This window comes from Lampris incognitus, chromosome 5 (genome assembly GCF_029633865.1).
Source record: "Lampris incognitus isolate fLamInc1 chromosome 5, fLamInc1.hap2, whole genome shotgun sequence".
Classification (NCBI taxonomy): domain Eukaryota; kingdom Metazoa; phylum Chordata; class Actinopteri; order Lampriformes; family Lampridae; genus Lampris; species Lampris incognitus.
In genome coordinates, this window is record NC_079215.1 from 17,202,079 (window position 1) to 17,222,597 (window position 20,519).

Consider the following 20,519-nt stretch of genomic DNA (forward strand, 5'->3'; position numbering starts at 1 on the left):
CTATATCCCCCAATCCTGGATATAGGCCTATGGTTTTAACGTTGGACTGACAATCTGTAGCCACAGAAACAATAAGTCGGTATGATTGGGAGTATTTGTTGGCTGGAAACTCCACTGAAATCACAGAAATTAAATGTTGTATATAGTATCTTTTTATTTTTTGGAAATGTCCTAATTTCCTATCAGGGATCAATGCATTTAATTTGATCTCTAATTCAAATACATGATTGCTTGCACATCTAGAAAGACCATTTTGTTTGAGATAATGGAAAGAAATTCTTACAAAAATAAAAAAGACAAAATATGAAAATCTATCAGGTAGCGTACTGAATGGCTTCAGACCTTCGCTTTCACGTTACATTTCTGAGAGCAACTAATCAGGCTTGAATAGCATTTCACAATCTCTATTAGCTTCCTTAGTATGGCCTGTTTACTTTAGGCCCCAAGCCATTTCCAAAGCATTCATATTTTTGCATCCAAAGATAAATGTAAAAAGTTACGGTATCGGTACATACTTACCAGAGACTGAAAGACAAAGACTTCCAAAAACTAGGGAGGGCAGAGGAAGAGACATCTTCGTTGCATTCAGAGCTAAACTAAAACTGAAGCAACACTTGTGCCTATGAGGAACTGAAGTCGCGTGTGGTGAATAAATACCACACTCAGCATGCCAGATAGACAGGTCGGTGATGACAATACATAAAGGAATCAAAAAAATGTCTGGGGAAAAGGGTGGCGAATAAACGATAGATAGAATTCAGTCCTAACACATGACTACATGTCATGTTGTATTAGACCCAATACCACTTTCTGAATCACTGAATGGATGGATAAATAAATATTTCGCAGCCAGTTGTCATTTTGTGGCTGCAAAGTGATATTGATTAGTTGATGTAGTTATCTCACACTATTACCAGCGTACATTTTATTGACTTGGGACACACACACTTCAAATCCAGTCAAGAAATTAATGCTTGGAAACTTTTATTCTGAAAGAAAGCTATATATAATGCAACTTGATTGATTTACAGAAAATTGAAGCATATCCCCCCCCCCCCCCAACACACACACACACAGGAACCAGAAAGTCCTCAGTCCAGCCATAATTTTTGGTTGTTCACACACGGACATCCTGCATGTCTTCCTGTGATGATTTCACTGACTGAAACTGAAACATCAGCGCTGCCGGGCATCGAGCGGCCTGCATTAAAACCACAACCCTGGAGATTGTTTTTTTTGGTGATGCATTACATCTGTAGTGGTGTTTGACCACTCTAAAGTAAGATTCTGATGGGTGACTGTTTCACTTTTACCAAAGGGATTTTCCCATAAATTCTAAATTCTTTACTCTCACCAAAGTATTAATAAAATACACAAAAAAATCACTTCTGTGTGCCCTGTGCATTACCTTTGTGCACTGCCTGTTGACACCTACACGTCCTATTGGACTTGAACCTAGTTTTTTTTTGGCACTTACTTAGTTGTCGCCTCCTGACTAGATCCTTGCTTGTGTTGTGTTAACTCTCAGATGTACGTCGCTTTGGATAAAAGCGTCTGCTAAATGAAACTAACACTAACAGGTACGGATTTAGGGTATGCCTTCCATCTCAGGGTAAGGGTCTTCAGTGACCTGGTTTCGTCATATTCTGACTTTTAAATACGATAAGCACAGGCTGAATCAAAAACGACATTTGCACGTCTGGGTAGCGTAGCGGTCTATTCCTTTGCCTACCAAGACGGGAATCGCCAGTTTGAATCCCCGTGTTACCTCCGCCTTGGTCGGGCGTCCCTACAGACACGATTGGCCGTGTCTGCGGGTGGGAAGCCGGCTATGGGTATGTGTCCTGGTCGCTGTACTACCGCCCCTCTGGTCGATCAGAGGGGCGGCAGTACAGCGTTCTGGCCTGTTGGGGGGGAGGGGGAACTGGGGGGAATAGCGTGATCCTCCCACACGCTACGTCACCATGGTGAAACTCCTCACTGTCAGGTGAAAAGAAGCGGCTGGTGACTCCACATGTATCGGAGGAGGCATGTAGTAGTCTGTAGCCCTCCCTGGATCGGCAGAGGGGGTGGAGCAGCGACTGGGATGGCTCGGAAGAGTGGGGTAATTGGCTGGATACAACTGAGGAACAAAAAAAAACAGAAAAAAAAAATTAAAAATGACATTTGCTTACATGTAAATCCTCGGAATTGTAGCCTCGAGTTACCAACGAGCCTTTGAAAATATTTCATTTATTCAACACACCCATCCATTACCTGCTCCCTCATGGTTTTACAACACAGAATGGTGGACTTTTGTAACATGGAAACATTTATATGTTGTATTGCAAACACAATCTGCACTGTCTTTAGCAATAGAACGACCGGGATTTCACTCCTCCCTAAAATGACCATGGGTGGTCAAAATGACCGCCAGTTTTTAAACTTTATATTCTGTCAAGATAAATACCCAATTCAGATATTAATGCATTGCATATGTTAGTATGTCTGTTAGGAAACTACTGACACCAAAATTGATATTTTAACAACTATAATACTATTTTTAAAATTTAAACTTCAGAGACATGGTCAAACTTGAATAGCAAAATTGAAAAAGTGAAAATATTACCTGAAAAACAAAACGGAATACACATATTGCTAATCTAACCAACGTAACAAGGCCTATAAAACGTGAAATGTAAAAAAAGACTTGAAAATAAACATTGAAACAGTCCCAAACAATTACCAGAACTTAAAAATTACTAGACTGTATATTCTGACAAGATAAATACTCAGTTGAGCTATTAATGTATTACATATGTTAGTATGTCTGTTAAGAAACGACTGACACCAAAATTAACATTTTAACAACTTTAATACTATTTTTCAAACAATTTCAAATGGCAGCTGTCCAACACCTGTAAATACTGCAACGCCTCGGTGGTAGTCACGGTGCGTCTGAAATGGCGTCTGTACCCAGACATGTTGGCAATAATCAAAAATCAAGTGTAGACTATTACTCTGCACTGGAGAATGCTAGTGTGTTTCTAGGACAAAGCAATGAACTTCATGAAGGAAATTATGCGCCCGACCAACACATGTCATAAATAGTGACATGACGCGCATGATCATGCGCAAATTACAAACAGTCATTTTGACTGCTCATGGTCGTTTTAGGTAGATCTTATCATAACTTTTTTTGTGCAATTGATCTAAAACTAATTTCAATGCAAATATAGGCAATTTTAGGAGCGGCAGGTCTGTGTCTTTTTCCCCCCCACAAAGTTATTAAACTTTGAAAATTCAAAACGGTCATAATGACTGTCTTGGTCGTTCTAGTTTCATCTTGGGTTCGTATGTGTCTCTACGTCATCTAACGAAAGCCCGTCAGCAGGTCTGTATTCAGGAGGACCCGTCTGTCTGTGAGGGAGCTCACATTTATTTCAGATAGTATGACACCACACCGGTAGAGTTTAACCATTGTACAAATCATAGGGTAGTTGTTCCTATTAAACTCTATTTACATTGTACAACAGCTACGGTGGTCTGGCTGAGATGTTCCTTTCTATGGCTTGTCTGTGTTGGTTGGCTGGCTGATTTTTGACAGGTCTCCGAATGATGCCGTCGCAGAGCCTCTCTTCGCTGGTTTGGCCTGAGAGAGAAAAACACAGATCAGTTCAGTCTGTGCTTACTGACACGATGGCCTCATCCAGTTGAAAAATCGAGTTTTGACTTCACAGACCGTCGAATCAGTTCATCTGGACACAACAATAATTGACAGATACGTTTCATCACTCATCTAAGTGACCTCTTCGGTCTCAACTGACTGCAGGTATCCCCAACCTTGTAAACAATACAGTGGCATAACCACCAAAACCAAAGATCGGTTTCATATGCAAATAGGTGTGACCATTAACTAATTTCACTGGCCATGTGTACGGTTCACAGAGGAGTGAGATTTGACTTCCTCAACCTGGAAGTGAGTTGGCATTTATTTACCCTTTTTTTTACCTTTGCTTCATTTTCTATGGAAAGAATAGATTTGGGGTTTTGTAAAATGCTGGAAAACGGTCAACTACAAACATGACTGATAGATGTTCTTTTACACAAGAGGAACTTTGAAATGTTTACACAAAAAGGTGTAAACAAGTATGTTGCCTCCACCCAAAGCCTCAACTAGCTGTCTTGGTACTCGCCCTCTGTTCTTAGTGGCATTGCCGTTAAATAACCATCAATTTAGAGTTTCTTTCATTTGTAATCTTTTTTTATTTTTAAATTAGAGTTTTGTGTGGCACATTTAAGCATCATGGCTCGGCTCGCTGGTTTCTGAGGAAGCGTAGAGGGGTTATGATACAAGAGAAATGTGCTCTGCTGTTGCGTTGTTGTTTTTTTTTTTTTATCCTGACAATAGCCTTTCATTTATGAAAACTGCAGTTATGCTTCAAAACCTGCAGATGTGGAGTTCGTTTGTGGCGATTATCTCATGGAATAAAACATCAAAATCTCCTAAACTTGTGTTGATTGCAGACCTTATTTAAGGATTTTAACCAAAAAAAGACAAGAGACAGACAGACAGAGAGACAGAGAGGAACAGACAAAGATAAGAACTCTCCTACCAACCTAGTCTTCAGCCATCTTGTTCCACTAACACATACTAACACCTTAAAGGCACAAGACCAGGTTCAGACTACACAACATCTACTACTACTAATTTTTGGCTGCTCCCATTAGGGGTCGCCACAGCAGATCGTCCGTTTCCATTTCTTCCTGTCTTCTGCATCTTCCTCTGTCCACCTGAATGTCCTCCCTCACCACATCCATAAACCTCCTCTTTGGCCTTCCTCGTTTCCTCTTCTCTGGCAGGTCCATATTCAGCATCCTTCCCCCAATATACCCAGCATCTCTCCTCCACACATGTCCCAACCATCTCAATCTTGCCTCTCTTGCTTTGTCTCCAAACCGTCCCACCTGAGCTGGCCCTCTAAGGTAATCGTTCCTAATCATGTCCTTCTTCATCACTCACAATGAAAATCTTAGCATCTTCAACTCTGCCACCTCCAGCTCCAGCTCCTGTCTTTTCGCCAGTGCCACTGTCTCCAAACCATATAACATAGCTGGTCTCACAACCATCTTGTAAACTTTCCCTTTAACTCTTGCTGGTACCCTTCTGTCACAAATCACTCCTGACACTCTTCTCCACCCACTCCAGCCTGCCTGCACTCTCTTCTTCACCTCTCTCCTGCACTCCCCGTTACTTTGGACAGCTGACCCCAAGTATTTAAACTCATACACCTTCCTCACTTCTACTCCTTGTATCCTCACCATTCCACTGTCCTCCCTCTCATTCACGCATAGGTATTCTGTCTTGCTCCTACTGACTTTCATTCCTCTTCTCTCCAGTGCATACCTCCACCTCTCCAGGCTCTCCTAAACCTGCACCCTACTCTTGCTACAGATCACAATGTCATCTGCAAACATCATAGTCCACAGAGACTCCTGTCTGATCTCGTCCGTCAACATATTCGGCTTGAACAAATTTCCTCAAACCGAAAAGACAATTATTACGAATATTGGCAATCCAAAACAAAAGCACAAAGCAAGATGCAATGCTATTTCGCCCTAGACAGAGAATATACATTAGCAGATTACTTAACTAAAATAAAAGCAAGAAATCTGAGAAATACACTGATGAAATACAGACTCAGTGAGCGCCGCTTAGCAATAGAGACTGGCAGACACAAAAAGACTTGGCTGCCAAGAGACAAACGTCTGCGTCAGCAGTGCAAAGACAACATAGCTGAGACTGAGCTGCCCTTTTTAACAGAGTGCAACACATTCCAATCAATCCGTGATTGCTTCTTCCCAAAATGTGAAGAAAAACACCCCAAATTCGATGCTCTACCAAACCACAGTAAACTACCCTACTTACTGAGTGAAGACAAAGAGAGCTCCTCAATATGTTCTCACTTGCCACCATCTGAGGGACACTGAATGATACACATATTCACACACATATTTCCTAATTTGTACACAAAGAAGCCCAAGACCACACACATACACACACTCTCAAGCCCACAGAGATTCATAAGTGCACATGCACACACATGCGTGCACACAGTCGTCCTAACTGTCCTACTGCTTTAAATAAAATAGAATAAAATGAATAATAATAACAATAGTTAAATAATGAATAATTAATAAGTACTACTGGTAGCTAATTACCAATCTGGTTTTTATACTGCACCTGTATACGTTCTGATTCCTTGTATCTGTCTATGTATAAGTACATGTTCGCTATATGATCTGATTTTGAATTTGAATTTGACAGACAGAGAGAAACAGACAGAGACAGAGACAGACAGACAGACAGAGAGACAGAGAGAGACAGGTAGAGGTAGAAAGACAGACAGAGAGAGAGACAGAGAGAGATTTTTTTTAATTTTAAGGAGACAAAGACAGAGAGAGAGACAGAGACACACACAGACAGATTTTTTTTTTTTAAAGAGAGAGAGAGAACTGAAGGATCCCATGGCAGAGCCAACTTCCAGCCTGGCCAGCAAAAAAATAAAGTCAACACTTCTCCATTCCATTTTCACTGAACATCATGATGATGATTTAGCTGAATTATCTTAAGAGTAGATGAGACAGGGTCGGAAAAAATAAGTGTATACTTCCTCCTACTCCTTTTCGAACATGAGTAAATCTGATGCATACAGAGATTTGTTCGCTGAGTTTGATGTGTGGATTTGCTGATCACTTCAGTTTATTGGCAATGGCTTATCTTTATGCGTTCAAAATAAATCATCATCATCATCATGTTTTGTATCTTAATTAATTGTAAAGCACTTTGAGTGGTTATTGCAGCTAGAAAAACGCTACATAAAATGCAACTTGATTGATTGATGTCATATCCTGTTATTACCTGCGACTTGTGAGGCTTCCAGCCAATCATGTACAGGATCTCGAAGGTTGCCGGGACAGAGCCGTCCTCGCTCCCGTACATTTCTGAGACAGTGTCGAAAGAAACGACGTCAGATCTCTAATATTAAAATACCTTTTATGGCGACTCAGGACAACTTGATGAATGACGACTATTACAGGGAGGTGTATTTTAGTGTACGACCCAACCAGGTGTCTTTCCTTGCTTTTTCAGTGTCTACTCTGGATTAATGTCGCCTGATTCATCACCACACTGTCAGACAGCCTAACCTCTTCCAGACTGCAGACAGCTCTCTGACTAATCTCAGTAAGATAGAGAAGATGTAAACTTGGAGTCACATCAGTCTAGCTACGTCTCAATATTACCAATCCTCAACCAGATGGTTAAGTTTGTCCCACTGCATCTCGAATCAGATGGGTCAAGAGCACTCAAAGTGTGGCTTTTCCATAGAAAACAATGCAAAAATACAAGTCCCCTTTTTTCTTTTTCTTTTTTTTATACACGTCTCTGATGTAAAAAAAAAAGCCTATTAAGTGCAAATAAATCAAGTCCTTACTTTCTCAGACTCAGTAACAGCAGCGCTAAGAGTCATTGTTTGAGATAAGCGTTATATTTTTGCGGGGGGACTTCAATGTCAATTTCTCCTTTTCTAATATTGTCAGAGCATTTATTTTTGGGCCACCCGGGTGTGAGACTGTACAAAACCACAAACGTTTGCAAGACAAATGGGGAACTGAATACACATCCTGATCAAATTGGCAAAAATGAGGGCAGTCACAGTCTGGACTCGCCTGTGTAAATAGCTGCGGCTGCTAAAATTGTGTCTCGGTGCAACAGGGACCGTCTGTTCCATGCACAGTTGCTCTCACCCATACCTAAAGTGTACAAACACAAAAGAAAATCAACACCACAGATATCGTCTCACCTATACTTTACATTAAAAAAAAACCAACTGTATATTTGACATGCACTCATTTCTAGAGTGTGTAAGAATAAAAGATACAAATACTACTGTTTTGTCCTTACTTAACAGCCAAAACCAGCTTTACAAAGGGCTAGCTGCATATCGACTTTATATATTTGTACTTACTTTCACTTACAGCAGGTTTATAGAGACAGTTTGCGAGAACGCCTATTTAACAGCTTTTATTATTTCTCCTGTCATCTCCTTGTCCATAAGGTTACACATGATTTGCATGTCGAGAACACATTTGCTGTGATGTGGAGTTGGCGTTAATGAACCTCAAATTACAATTTGCGACTTAACATCCACCTCTGCGGTGTTTGTCAGAGTAAACAGGGCTTCATGTTTTGACTGACAATGTGGCGTCGGTAGAAAATACCTTGCAGATCAGTCATGAGTTCGGTGATGCCAGGATAGCCGACCTGGATGTCGTCGATGTCCTGTGACAGAGGGAAAGACAGGCGCTGTTCAGTTTACGTCATCTCCCCCCAGCTCAACTTTGTTATCATGTGTATTAGAATATAACGGGCTCTCGCCGTCTTAACACAAGGGACACACCATTCAAAAAACAACAACACTACAGACCCACATAGACTAGGTACACAGAATTCATACATTATATACACAATATAGAAAAGTACACAATAACACAACAACGTAAGGTGCATATGGGTAAGTCAGCTGTTCAGAAACTTGACTGCCTGTGGAAAGAAACCACTACTGAGACGGGTGGTGTGTGACTTGATGTTCCGCTAATGTTATTTAGATGGTAGGAGTGAGAACAGCGCATGAGTGGGGTGGCTGGTGTCCTTAATGATGTTCTGGGCTTTCCTTTTGCAGCGAGTGGTATAACTATTATGAAGTTGTGGTAGTTCCATGCCAATGGTTTTTGCTGCTGTCTTACATATTAGGTGATGCACACAGGCCCTATTTTCTTTTTTTAACTATTCACTGAAATGGAAATATTAGTCTTTCCTGTTTGTGGTTTTGATTTCTTTTTAAAATAGTTTGTGATGAACCTGTGGAAAAAAGTTTTTTGTGGCTTTTTTCCCCCCCAATTCTACTTGTACTTGGCCAATTACCCCACTCTTCCGAGCCGTCCCGGTTGCTGCTCCACCCCCTCTGCCGATCAGGGGAAGGCTGCAGACTACCACATGCCTCCTCCAATACATGTGGAGTCGCCAGCCACTTCTTGTCACCTGACAGTGAGGAGTTTTGCTAGAGGGACGTAGCGCGTGGTAGGATTGGCTCTCGTGCAGCGACCAGGACACATACCCACATCCGGCTTCCCACCTGCAGACACGGCCAATTGTGTCTGTAGGGACGCCTGACCAAGTCGGAAGTAACACGGGGATTCAAACCCGCGACCCCGTGTTTGTAGGCAGCGGAATAGACCGCCATGCCACCCGGATGCCAGTCAAGACACTTTTGAGGGTTTCTCCAATAGTTGAAATGTAACACCCACATATTTGGGCAAGGTATTGTATTTTAGAGCAGTTTGGAGACAAAGCAAGAGAGGCAAGATTGGGTTGGCTTGGACATGTGTGGAGGAGAGATGCTGGGTATATTGGGAGAAGGATGCTGAATATGGAGCTGCCAGGGAAGAGGAAAAGAGGAAGGCCAAAGAGGAGGTTTATGGATGTGGTGAGGGAGGACATACAGGTGGCTGGTGTGACAGAGGAAGATGCAGAGGAAATGGAAATGGATGATCTGCTGTGGCGACCCCTAACGGGAGCAGCCAAAAGTAGTTTTAGTAGTAGTAGTAGTAGATTGTATTTTAGAGCAGGTTTTGTTTCCAAAGACCTTTGCAGAAAAGGAGGGAAGAGGACACAAACAGATTAAAAAATATAGTCACAAGCGGCAATTTGCAGGTTCAACCCCTTTCCACATTAAGTGGAAGGAAGCAAGTCAGTCAGCCAAAATTAACGCCGCGAGGAGCAACAAGAAGGTTTCAGCCTTCACAAAGCCGAGCAACGCCACTTCAGCTAGTTTTATTCTGTTTAAAGAAGGAGCGAGACCAATCACATACTTGTTTCATCATCACAATGTATGCAGGACCCATTTAGTTAAGGTGTGACAATTAGCAAGCATTGAACAACAGTTAATGGCTGCACCCAAAATCACATACTGGCACACTATTTAATACTCCAAAATAGTATTTGAGTGTATCTAATATGTCTGAAACCATAGTATCCATCAAATAGTAAGTGAGAAATACCAGGATGTCATACCAAATGCAGAGAAATTTCGGAGTATGCAAACACTGGACACTATGCTGGCATGAATATCCCACAATGCATTGCGACACTTCAAGACAACAACCAACAATGGTGAAGGATGTTACACAAGCCGAACGGCCAAGCAGTTGAAACTTAAGTATTACTTTTCATTATGCTATGCAGAAAGTGGTGAAAACCCTGTTTATTTTTACATTTTAAATAAAGATATGGGTCACCGCACCAGTAGAAGAAGTTTGTGTGCAGCGTGTCGTCATTAACCTGCAAAGAGCTGAAAGGAAGGGATGTGACTATATGATGAAGTAGTACGTCCGAACAACTCTTGTACTTTTTACTCACATACTAATAGTATGCTGGAGGATAGTATACATATATGTAGTATGTAGTAAGTAGTGTGTGGATTTCAAATGCAACCAGTAGTTGCTTAATACTTCCTCATTGCCAGGGCATCCGGGTGGTGTAGTGGTCTATTGCATTGCCTACCAACATGGGGATCGCCGGTTCAAATCCCTGTGTTACCTCCGGCTTGGTCGGGCGTCCCTACAGACACAACTGGCCGTGTATGCAGGTGGGAAGCTGGATGTGGGTGTGTGTCCTGGTTGCTGCACTAGCGCCTCCTCTGGTCGGTTGGGGTGCCTGTCCGGGGGGATAGCGTGATCCTCCCACACACGCTACGTCCCCCTGGCGAAACTCCTCACTGTCAGGTGAAAAGAAGCGGCTGGCGACTCCACATGTATCAGAGGAGGCATGTGGTAGTCTGCAGCCCTCCCCGGATCGGTAGAGGGGCTGGAGCAACAACCGGGACAGCTTGGAAGAGTGGGGTAATTGGGGAGAAAAAGGGGGAAAAAATCCAAAAAAAATAAATAAAAAATACTTCCTCATTGCCACACATGCTTTACATCACTTAGTCAAGTGGACTGACAAGATCAGCCCAGCACTTTAGAAGAAAGCCACCTAATTTTGTCATGGTATTCTTACAACTAATTGTATTCTTACAGTGAAATATGTTCTCTGCATTTAACTCTTCCTACTGTATAGGAGCAGTGGGCAGCTGCAGTGCCCGGGGACCAACTCCAGTTCTTTTTCCAATTGCCTTGCTCAGGGGCACAGGAGTATTAACCCTAACACGCATGTCTTTTTGATGGTGGGAGGAAACCGGAGCACCCAGACAAAACCCACGCAGACACAGGAGAACATGCAAACGCCACACAGAAAGGACCTGGGATAGCCTGGGGTTCGAACCCAGGACCTTCTTGCTGTGAGGCAACAGTGCTAAATACTGGACCACCATGCCACTTTTCACATTTGGATGGTTGAAAACTCACAAAAGTGAGTTTAAAAGTTGCTCTTTAAGATCGGAGTAGCAATCTGGGACAACAGCCCGCAAGAAACGCCATCTAACAACAAGCATAAGGTGGTGCTCTCCATGTATTCAGCACAACTGTGGTTACAAGTTTTGACGATCGCAGTTTTTGGTATAACACCAGCCATCCTGGAGCCTCACCACAGTCAACATATTGAAGCCGGCTTGTCCCAGGAGGTTTCCAATGTCGGTGACAGCCGTGTAGGGGGAGACGTGGGGGGAGAAGCCCCCCTCTCTCTCCGTCTCTGCCAGCTGGAGGGAGCAGCGCAACTCGTATAGGGTCTCTCCACCCACCATGGCACCAATGAACACCCCATCTGGCTTCAGCACGTGATGGATCTGGGAGGAGGAGGAAGTTGTCAGTTCATGGCAGAAAGAGATTTCTGTTTTTTAGCAGTTAAAAAATATATTTTATCTGCTGACAGACACTTTTGTGAAAGGCACTTCAAGGTTTGATATTTGCAATAAAAGCATAATGCCTGCTTTAAGTGCATTTCAATCAAACAATTGGATTTGGATGGAAACAACATTCACTGTGGTGGTACTTAAACTTGTAACTTTTTTAATACGAGACTGTCTCTCAAAGTAGTCTGACAGTCTACCACGGCGAAATGTATTCAGACGTTAAAATAAAATCACCCAGAGTGACCACCATTAGAGGGCAGTAGTGTTGTCACTGTACCCAAACGCAACCAGACAGAAGTAATGGAAGCTGTACAAATAGTATTTGCTTATTATTGGTTTTTTTTTGTGTTTTTTTTTAAATAACCAGGGGTGAAGCCTTCTTGACATTCAAACTCTCTTTTTGTGAGAGTGTCCTGAACTAGACCAGCAACAGCATGTTAAAACATCGCTGCAGAGTAACGGCAACATCCATCCATCCATCCATCCATTATCCGAACCACTTATCCTGCTGTCAGGGTCATGGGGATGCTGGAGCCTATCCCAGAAGTTATTGGGCAGCAGGCGGGGGGACAGGCCGCCAGGCCATCATACACACACACATTCATACCTAGGGACAATTTAGTACAGCTGACCTACATGTCTTTGGACTGTGGGAAGAAACCGGAGCACCTAGGGGAAACCCACACAGAAAGAACATGCAAACTCCACACAGAGGATGACCCAGGACGACCCCAAGGTTGGACTACCCCGGGGCTTGAACCCAGGACCCTCTTGCTGTGAGGCGACCACGCTAACCACTGCACCACTGTGCTACCAAGATACAACATAATGTACAAAATATAAAAACAACATGAACAGAACAGGGTAAAATAAATGACTTATTCAAAACTTTTCTGACAAGACAGATAGGTCGAAACACATTTAAAAGCAGCGGGTGGGACCAGCTCTCTGATATTTTAAACTCCAAGGATATCCCAGCGGACAGGTTTGACATATTAAACTTTTATTTAACCATGTAGGTTGTCAGAGAACATACCCTGATTCACGGACTGCTCTAGGTAGCGTGATCGTGTTAGTTCTGTCAGTTACCTGTCGGAGGGCTCCAGGCAGGTCGTTGGTCCAGTGCAGACTAAAGAAAAGGGAGCCATAACATTAAAACTCAATAACATGAAAGGCATAATTATCAATCAACAAATAAATATATATGAAAAGAATAATTAGATGACAAAATAAAATGCTGAATTGATCAAATTGATTACCAAATAATGATTATCATAAAAAAATATTAGTGAACAGAGTTGACTACTGGTGCTGCGACTAAAAACACAACCGCAGTGTACTGTTATGTACTTATGTCATCTGGTTTTCTGTTGAGGTTTTATTGCTCTGTCTGTCCATCTATCTATCGATCAATCAACCCATCCTGATTCAACTTTCTGTGATTTCCTTACCTGGATTATTGAGCATGCATCAAGACATGCATGTTTTACTTCAGCACGAGAATGCATTTGTAAAATGAATTCTGCTTTCAGTGAAAACAGAAAACTCTGATATGTCTCTAGGTAAACAAGGAAAATGCTGTTACGCTGAATTTCCGTTACCTATATTAAAGCATCTAATAAGAGGATTTAAGTGAACTTCATAGGTCCTGTAGTCACCTTTCTGATTAAACAGTAAGATAAAGATATATGAAACAAAGTATATTAGCTGATATACTTTAGAGACAGATGGGATAACCTGTGACGGATCATGATTCGTCAATGTCATGGTAAATTAAGAAAGAAAAAAAATCAGTGCTTGTAATTTCCTCAATAACATCGGATACCCATGATTTCTAGTTACCTACTTGGTAGAAGCAATACCAAATTATAAATATCTAAAAAAGACTGAATTGAGGCAGAATTTCACAACCAAAATCTAACAAATTCTTCCTCTGCCCAAGGCTCATCAACTTTGATGAGAATCCATCCTTCTGTCTTGATGCATGCTCAGTAATCCAGGTAAGGAAATCCCAGAAAGGTGAATCAGTTCATCCGGACACGTTTATTGAGAGAAACGTTTCATCGCTCATCTAAGTGACCTCTTCAGTCTCAGCTGACTGCAGGTATCCCCACCCTTATACACAATACTGTGGCATAACGACTGAATCCAACGATCGGTTTGATATGCAAATTACCGTGACCATTAACAAGAGTTACAACGGCCATGTGTACTATTCAGAGGATTAAGGAATAGTTGCAATCACAGCATTGTAAGATGGCGACAGATGCACTCTTAGCCCCCAAGTGGAAAAGAGGGCTCTGATGTCCAATCCAGGGACACCACCTAGGTAGTGCAGAAGCATCCTTAGGGGAGGTAATGAACCTGGGTTCACTCATTCATGGGGTCTCACGGCGCCCGTATGGTTAAAGCATGATGACCTTGAGTCTAGACTACAGGACAGTACGACGAGATACTGCCGTGACTAAGGCTATATAATGATCTGCCATGTAGCCAGGGCCAGGAGAAGCTATGCTTTAAATGGGATTGATGAGAACATAGAAAACTCCTCAAGCAACGGATCCATTAGTACACCACATGAGTACTAATTGGGTCACAGATAATAAAGACTTAATATTTACATCTACTCATTTAGCAGATGCATTTATCCAAAGCAAGTTGCAAGAGTCAACAACTGACATAAATTTGAATGCTACCAACTGACTTCATAGAGTACTGCATAGTTGTCATGTCATAGCATAGGGGAATCAAAATGCAAAGTAGATTTACATTGTCACAAATCAGGAAAACAGACAAACTGAGCTATCAAGTGCAAGTAGAAAAAGGGCTCAATAGTGGTGGTTGTAAGTAAGTATGGGTGCAACAATAACAGTAACAGTTGCCTTTTGAACCCCCCCCTTTTCTCCCCAATTGTATCTGGCCAATTACCCCACTCTACCGAGCCATCCCGGTTGCTGCTCCACCCCCTCTGCTGATCCGGGGAGGGCTGCAGACTACCACGTGCCTCCTCCGATACATGTGGAGTTGCTAGCCGCTTCTTTTCACCTAACAGTGAAGAGTTTCACCAGGGGGACGGGAGGATCACGCTATTCCCCCCAGTTCCTCTGGTCGGCTGGGGCGCCGACCAGAGGAGGCGCTAGTGCAGCGATCAGGACACATACTCACATCCGGCTTCCCACCCGCAGACATGGCCAATTGTGTCTGTAGGGACGCCCGACCAAGCCGGAGGTAACACGCCGACACAATTTTACAGCAAAAAGCCACCCAAGACCATTTTAAGGATTGAGGTGGGCCTCAAAGAAGGAAGTTTTCAACCTTTCTTGAAGGAATCAGATCTTTGTCAAACATCTCTGTCAGTCACCTCAAGCTGCTGACGACCAGGTCAAAGGTGTTTTCTTTGAAGGGCAAGAATTCCTCATCTGCTAGAACGCAGTGGGTTGGTATCTCACAGCTTCTCATCTGCTTCTAGGAATTAAACAGAATCATAATAACATTTAGGCTCATGTGTTATTCTGTAAGATTTTTATTTACCCACATGACCATGAAATTGGCATAACGCTTGACTTAAAGCTAAAATCTGGGATTTTTCACCAGTAATAAAAATACACACACGCACACATACACACATGTTTTTTATCCATATGAACCATGGAGTCATGGGATGGGAACTGTTTACTGCTGAGCTGATGGCACAAAAGTGAAAATGGCTGTAACACCTTGTTTGTCGTTCTCACTGCCAGACGGAGGGACAGATGGAGGAAATCACAGATTTCAGCTTCGACTGACAGGAGAATTCAACCTTAAAGGATCGGTTCACTTTTTTGTTTTTTGAAGTCACGAAAACATTATTGAGCATCATTTACAATCTTGTCGTCTAAAATCTTCACTGATTTCCTCGGTGTTGAGAAATGTACTGACTTGCTGAATCTTCTCTCTGGGCTTCAACACAACCCAATGGGATATTCATATAAAAATACTCTTTGTATGAGGGGCTGAATCTTAAAACATCAAATTCTTTCTTATTATCTAAATGGGGGACGGTTTTGACAGGTGTCACAGGCCACCATAATGGCGCTCAGTCCCCCGGTTCTCTGTAAAGAATGTGCTGGAAATGCCTGCGTTTTTCACCTTAATGGAACCGTTTTGAAATAAAAGGATCCACTTACCAAAGTAGCCTCTGAGATGTCTGTTAGAAACAGACGTTCCACTACATCCTGAGAGATGACAAACCATTCAGTCAATGGCATCATGCACAATTTTAGAACAATTAACTCTATTTTTCTGCATTTTTCTACTCTGCATGTTTATCGTTGAGCATCCAAACAAAACACATTACTAACATGTGAAAATTTACTTGGCTGTCAATAAACTTGAATTTGAACTTAATTATCATCAAAGAAGTTCTTTGTCATGTCAGGCTGTACCAAAGTTAGATTTGTGGGCTGTACCTTGCTTAAATGCTCAGCAATGTGACTTTTTCCACAGCCGACATCCAGAGCAAGAGGGAATGTCCTATGAAGGTAAGGAGAAAAGAGCGTGAGGTAAGCACAGCTAACACAGTTTTTCACTGAGCAAGCTGTATATTTGTTAGGTGTCAGCCACCCCACCCTCAATGTATCCTAATCCATTCACAATTCAAATCTACTAAGTAATCCATCCTACAATGTTGTCTCCTCAAGCAACCAGCAGTCTCACTATATTTTAAAAACGTCATGTTTTGTTTTTTTTGCCCCCCCCCCTTTCTTCCAATTGTACTTGGCCAATTACCCCACTCTTCCGAGCCGTCCCGGTCTCTGCTCCACCCCCTCTGCCGATCCGGGGAGGGCTGCAGACTACCACAGGCCTCCTCTGATACATGTGGAGTCGCCAGCCGCTTCTTTTCACCTGACAGTGAAGAATTTCACCAGGGGGACGGGAGGATCACGGTATTCCCCCCAGTTCCCCCCCGAACAGGCGCCCCAGCTGACCAGAGGAGGCGCTAGTGCAGCGACCAGGAAAAATACCCACATCCGGCTTCCCACCCACAGACACGGTCTATTGTGTCTGTAGGGACACCTGACCAAGCCAGCGGTAACACGGGGATTTGAACTGGCGATCCCCATGTTGGTAGGCAACGGAACAGACTGCTACGCTATCCGGACGCCCTAAAAAAAACGTCATATTTATTTTTTTGATGCCAGGAACCACTCTATAGCCATGTGCCACAAAAAAATAGAAAATGTGGAATATTCAAATTGACACAAAGGTCTTCAGAGATACACATATTTCCACTGTTTACTCCACTGCTCCACCGGAGTTTTTTCCCAGTGTTGTCTGTAGTCCACTTCAGAGTGAAGCACCATGAAACGATAGTCACCAATAGGCTGAACGTGTTCTAAATAGTTTTGATTCCTGGGTTAAGTAAACGTATTCAGGGTCAGACCAATGTACGAGTTGTGTCGAAGTGTCAAGAAAATTATGAAAACCAAGAACTGTGGTTGCATGATTACCCCAAGAGGGAGGGCTGATTTTGAATCAGTTTTTAGCGTCAGGTCATTGTGGAGAGGAAGATACGATACATCGCCACTGATCTCTGTTGAGCACTATTTCCATGAGTAAACTGGAAGCACGTTTTATCACCGTCTTGCCCCTTTGCACATAATATAGTATTTTTGCACATGCACTTTTGCACAGTTACTTTAAGAAGTGGTGCCCCATTATCCTTTTGATACGATACACTTTTATATTATATTGATGTACGTATGTGTGTGCTGTGATTTTCTCTCGTGTTTTACGTTTTTGATCCTGAGTGTGTAATAAATTTCCCATTCAGCAGTTATTGATTGATCAATTTCTCCCATCAAATAGCATGCCATACCTTGCAATGTCATAGACTCGATCTGCAACTCTGCTGCCAACCTGCATAAACAGAAACATTACAGAAAATGAAACTTTCAGTTGATCTCATTTTTTTAATTCAAAATCACACTCCTGCTTAACATAACATGGACACATGGTATCAAAGTACAACTGTTGTGTGGCTTTGTTAGGAACAGAATGATACTGGATCAAAGTTTTGTAATTGGAAGTAGGCCTGGTAATGACAACAATTTTTTACCTGAGTAGCCAACATTACATATTCTTTACATTATATCCTAATTGGACGTTTAGCAATGATATTGTAAAATTGATGCAGGAGTTGAATGGAGCTAAAGTTGACTCGTTTGAATCATAACCCACTAGGAGACCCCTTAGCAAAAATGTGCTCTAGGCCCCAATGAATCTGGTTACTTGTCCATTCTCTGTCTGTAGTACATGTACCCCATCTCCTTCATGCATCAAGTTCAGTGTGCATATGGCAGGGAAGGCATGAGAGAAAATAGCTTCTCCGGTCAGATGCACAGGATTTTGCAGAAATGAGAGATAATTCAGTAAAGATTGCAAAATGGGGCTTGAATCTGAAGAGAACTTGAGGTAGCCTATGAACAAATATGACAGAAAGCAGGGTCTGGCATACCAACCCAGCATACACCATGATATGACTAACTAAGCAGCACTAATCATGTATAGTTATATAGACATATGAATTATCTAATTTGATACACGTCACTTGTTGATCAATACAATCAAATGCAAAAACCAACTTCAAGACAGAGGGCCCCTCTACACGACAGGACCTCAAAACTAGATAATAATGCAGAGCCCTTCTTAAAGCCCACATCATTTCAGTTGATATTGTACTTAAATGACGCATAGTCCCAAACAAATTTGCATTTCATCAAATTACCGTAAACTAATTGACACATGTGAAGCAGGGGCACCAAGATGTTCGCAGCAGATCCTTTAAGTCCTGTAAGTTGTGAGGTTTGGCCTCCATGGATCGGACTTGTTTTTCTAGCACATCCCACCGATGCTCAATTGGATTGAGATCTGGGGAATTTGGAGGCCAAGGCAACACCTTGAACTCTGTCATTTTCCTCAAACCATTCCTGAACAATTTTTGCAGTGTGGCAAGGCACATTATCCTGCTGAAAGAGGCCACTGCCATCAGGGAATACCATTGCCATGAAGGGGTGTACTTGGTCTGCAAGAATGTTTAGGTAGGTAGTACGTGTCAAAGTAACATCCACATAAATGCCAGGACCCAAGGTTTCCCAGAAGAACATTGCCCAGAGCATCACACTGCCTCTGCCAGCTTGCCTTCTTCCCATAGTCCATCCTGGTGCCATCTCTTCCCCAGGTAAATGACACACGTCCACCCGACTGTAAAAGAAAACGTGATGCATCAGACCAGGCCACCTTCCTCCATTGCTCCATGGTCCAGTTCTGATGCTTACGTGGCCATTGTAGGCGTTTTCGACGGTGGACAGGGGTCATCATGGGTTCTCTGACCGGTCTGCAGCTATGCAGCTCCATACACAGCACGCTGCGACGAACTGTGTGTTCTGACACATGTCCTTCATAGCCAGCATTAACTTTTTCAGCAATCTGAGCTACAGTAGCTCTTCTGTGGGATCAGACCAGACGGGCTATCCCTCCCTCCCCAAACGCATCAAAGAGCCCTGGGCACCCATGACCCTGTCGCCGGTTCCCCGGTTGCCCTTCCTTGGACCACTTTTGGTAGGTACTGACCCCTACATACCTGGTACAGCCCATAAGACCCAGTGGTCTGAACATCACAATTTTGCCCTTGTCAAAGTTGCTCAGGTCTTTACGCTTGCCCATTTTTCCTGCTTCCAACACATTAACTTCAAGAACTGACTGTTCACTTGCTACCTAATATATCGCCTTGACAGGTGCCATTGTGATGAGGTAATCGATGTTATTCACTTACCTGTCAGTGGTTTTATTGTTTTGGCTGATCGGTGTATATTTAGATGCACTTACAAACAATTCACAGTCGGTACAGCTTAATTTCAGACTTTGCCAGCTAGTGAGTGAGTTAAGATGAGTTCGAATCTAAAAAAAGAGATTAAATAATTTCTACCAAACGTTTTTTTTATCCAATGCCAACAAACCTCGTCTCTCAGGTAGTCGTATTTGCTGCTGTCCTGTAGTGATGCTGCCCATTTCTTCTGCTTTCTTTTCATGGTCCTGTCAAAGATATTCATCGCCCCCCTGCCCGACATCCATCGCGGATACGCCGTCCGTGGATTAGACTGGTGTTTAGAAGTTATCAGCCGACTGTCTGAAGGAGCTGCCGTGACATTTCTACGGTAAAAAGCAATAACCGGTTGTTGTTGCCGAGGGATGAAAGATCTCAAGCTGCCGATCTGCGGGACTTGCTTGCACACACAGACTCTGCAGAGTAAACGATTACCAACCGCGCCGTTCATTCTTCCGCTAGGCGACTGTCCGCGTGTAAATCGCTTAACATGTCAACGTGCTATAACGTTTGTACATTACACAGCTCGGACTACTCCTGTTATCCGCGTTGAATGACCTCGACGAAAGACTGCGCGAAAACGTGGAGCTGGATATCCCTTGGCTGGTGAGAAAACGTGGAACCAGGACCTTACGTAGATCTCGACTTTAATCAATTGAATAAGTTTGTGTCGTTCAAGTGTCATGAAAGTATATTAGCAAGTATGGCACGAGTCGCCGTAGCCATTTGATAACAGGCCCGTTTAATATCAGCATAAACTGGGTCCG

General features: G+C 42.8%; 1 protein-coding gene across 1 annotated transcript; it reads right to left on the bottom strand.

Moving 5' to 3' along the window:
- Positions 1-1,079: 1,079 nt before the first annotated feature.
- Positions 1,080-20,509, bottom strand: ndufaf5 (NADH:ubiquinone oxidoreductase complex assembly factor 5). The gene is made up of 12 exons (XM_056280364.1): positions 19,886-20,509; positions 17,746-17,786; positions 16,337-16,400; positions 16,055-16,102; positions 15,250-15,353; positions 12,978-13,017; positions 11,625-11,822; positions 8,263-8,323; positions 7,711-7,794; positions 6,902-6,984; positions 3,504-3,631; positions 1,080-2,122 (listed from the first exon to the last, which is right to left on the bottom strand). The coding sequence occupies exons 1-11, from the start codon at positions 20,201-20,203 to the stop codon at positions 3,545-3,547; spliced, it is 1,128 nt and encodes a 375-aa protein (XP_056136339.1). The 5' UTR covers positions 20,204-20,509; the 3' UTR covers positions 1,080-2,122; positions 3,504-3,544.
- Positions 20,510-20,519: the final 10 nt, after the last annotated feature.